General features: G+C 35.1%; 1 protein-coding gene across 1 annotated transcript; it reads left to right on the forward strand.

The window, feature by feature from the left end:
- Window positions 1-370: 370 nt before the first annotated feature.
- Window positions 371-1,321, forward strand: Or51f2 (olfactory receptor family 51 subfamily F member 2). The gene has a single exon (NM_001001021.1). The coding sequence runs from the start codon at window positions 371-373 to the stop codon at window positions 1,319-1,321; it is 951 nt and encodes a 316-aa protein (NP_001001021.1).
- The last annotated feature ends 1,594 nt before the right edge of the window (window positions 1,322-2,915 follow it).

Below are 2,915 nucleotides of genomic sequence, written 5' to 3' on the forward strand. Positions count from 1 at the left end.
TACTGGAAATTGGATTTTTTTTCATTATATTATTTAGGTATTTACTGGGAAGTTATATAGGTAGAAATAATTTTCTTGCCACTTTTTTTCACAAAGGGAAGACTGGCTTGGAATGCTTAAAATTATTTTTTTATTCTTATTATTATTATATTTGTTGATTTGGAACAATTTGGTAAATTTGTTTTCTCAAAAAATATGGAACACTGAGAAGCTAGAAGAGAACTCTACAGTTCTAGTATATTAACAAATATTTCAAAATTTTAAGGATTATCAGTATTGACTAAGTTCTAGAGAGATGTTTATAAAATAAGCTATATAATGCATTGCTATATTCAATTATCTAATTGCCCTTCTTTTCCCAGACTTCATTATGCTCATCCTTAATAATACCAATCCCCATCCTCCAACCTTCCTCCTCACTGGTATCCCAGGCCTGAGAGCAGCTCAGGTCTGGATCTCCATTCCCTTTTGTCTCCTTTATGTAATCGCCCTCTCTGGGAACAGCATGATCCTGTTGGTGATCCTTCGTGAGCAGAGCCTCCATGAGCCTATGTACTATTTCCTGTCTATGCTTTCAGTCACAGACCTGAGCTTGTCTCTCTGTACACTTTCCACTACCCTTGGTGTCCTCTGGTTTGAAGCCCGGGAAATCAACTTAAATGCGTGCATTGCCCAGATGTTCTTTCTCCATGGGTTTACTTTCATGGAGTCTGGAGTTCTGCTGGCCATGGCCTTTGATCGTTTTGTGGCCATCTGTGATCCACTAAGATATACCACTATTCTTACCAATGCCAGGATTGCCCAGATTGGCATAATTGTACTGATAAGGAATGTTGCTGTCATGTTGCCCGTTGTGCTTTTTGTCAAGAGGTTGTCCTTCTGCAGTTCTCTGGTTCTTTCACATTCATACTGTTACCATGTAGATCTCATCCAGCTCTCATGTACAGACAACAGAATCAACAGCATTCTTGGTCTGTTTGCACTATTCTCTACTACAGGGTTTGACTGCCCCTGCATCTTGCTCTCCTATGTACTGATCATCCGATCTGTGCTCAGCATTGCTTCCTCTGATGAGCGACAGAAAGCCTTCAATACATGCATATCCCACATCAGTGCTGTTGCCATCTTCTACATTCCTCTCATCAGTTTGTCTCTTGTACACCGCTATGGTCATTCAGCCCCCGCCTTCGTCCACACCATCATGGCCAATGTCTTCCTGCTCATCCCTCCTGTGCTCAACCCTATAATCTACAGTGTGAAGACAAAGCAGATCCGAAAGGCTATTATCAAGGTTTTAAATCAGAAGCAGAGCCAACTTTAATAATAATCTCGGTAGAAAGGAACATTTATTTATAAATAAATGATTTTGTAGAGTGAGGTAATTTTACTTAAGGCATCAAACAAACTTTCGAGATGTCAAGTTATGGAGCTTCTAGGTTGTATGATGATTGCTTACTAAGCTTTTCTGTCAGTTGATTCATATTAATGTCATTTAAACTATTATTTCACTTTTAGTACAACATGAGCAACTATAGACGAATACTTAATTACTCACAGTTCTAGCTGATGCTATTATTCTGTATAAAGTAATAATTCAGACTATTCAATTAAATAAGTTTGAATTTAATATGGGAAACCATAGATGAGTCAGTTGTTCTATTTTTAATGATACAAAAAATATTTTTACCAACTGTATGTGTTTTACTCAAAACATTTTATTCCTTGTCTGCTTCCTAAATTACTATATTATTGGTTAAATCCTAAAATACATACCAGCAATTTGACTTCAAGTCTTGTATCCATCAGTCTTGTTTTATTATATGCTAAAGGAAATACAAATGTAGATAAAATCTGAGAGTTTTCACAATTGATAATTGTATTAATCCAAGTTGTATGCTTAAAAAGCTGAAGAATAACCACAGTAGACCCAAAAAGTTGCTGGGCTCCTCACTATTAAATAAATACCAAGTAAACAGGACTCTATTAATCACTTTATTTCAACAACTTTATAACGAAAGATGATGACTTATATAGGTTCTTATTATCATGAGAAATTTCATCTATGTGCAATTGTCATCAAAGGATCCAGATGTCTTTGTCAAAAATTTAATTGCATTTATATATGGATGCATATATTTGGGGAAAATATTAGATAATTTTTATTTCACACTGGCATTGACATTGCAGTTTGTGTCACAGAGATAAGGACTTATGATCAGTGAATGTACTGTGCAAATGTGTGAAGAACTGCAATTGCCCATTCGGTGGCTGAGACTCATTTGGTTCCAGTCATTCAAGTAGGTGTGGTTTTTGATACTTTCAGTAGATTATTTTCTCCTGAGATATCAATAAAGCTTGATGAGACCTAAGTGTTGATTGGCTTGAACAGCTTCGGCAGTTCTCCTGGAAGAATGATATCATATATGACATACAATGTTCAGGTTTGACTTCTTATATGTCCCTTAATAGGAACAAACAGTTCTGATGGAAAACAAGAAGGATGCTACTTACTGTCGTGGGGCATTGGAAGATTTAAAAATCTTGAGGCTTACATAATCAACAGTTCCATAACTATTTCAGGAGTGAGAATTATGTAACTTTTTCATTATTTCATTTCTTTTATGTATTCATACTTTATCAAACCTTCATAAAGAGAGCATTTAGACATTTATCTAGTAGATCTGTTTCCCTTTCCATTAAATCATCTCTATGAGATTTTGCATGATATGATCTACATGTGTAATTAAAATGCTTCTCTATTAAAGGAAGCCCTTTGATTGGATTTTCAATTTAAAAGCCCAATTAAACATCTGTTTTTAAGTTTTCTGATTCTGATAACAATTTCATGTATTTTATAATTTTTAGAGTTATTATCTGCAGATAAAATTGGAAGAAAACACAGAAGAGCCACAGCT

The sequence above is a fragment of the Rattus norvegicus genome, chromosome 1 (genome assembly GCF_036323735.1).
Source record: "Rattus norvegicus strain BN/NHsdMcwi chromosome 1, GRCr8, whole genome shotgun sequence".
In the NCBI taxonomy this organism is placed as follows: Eukaryota; Metazoa; Chordata; class Mammalia; order Rodentia; family Muridae; genus Rattus; species Rattus norvegicus.

What these genes read in the sequence shown, in the direction of transcription:
- Or51f2 (NM_001001021.1), top strand. Translation starts at nt 371, where the DNA reads ATGCTCATCCTTAATAATACCAATCCCCATCCTCCAACCTTCCTCCTC.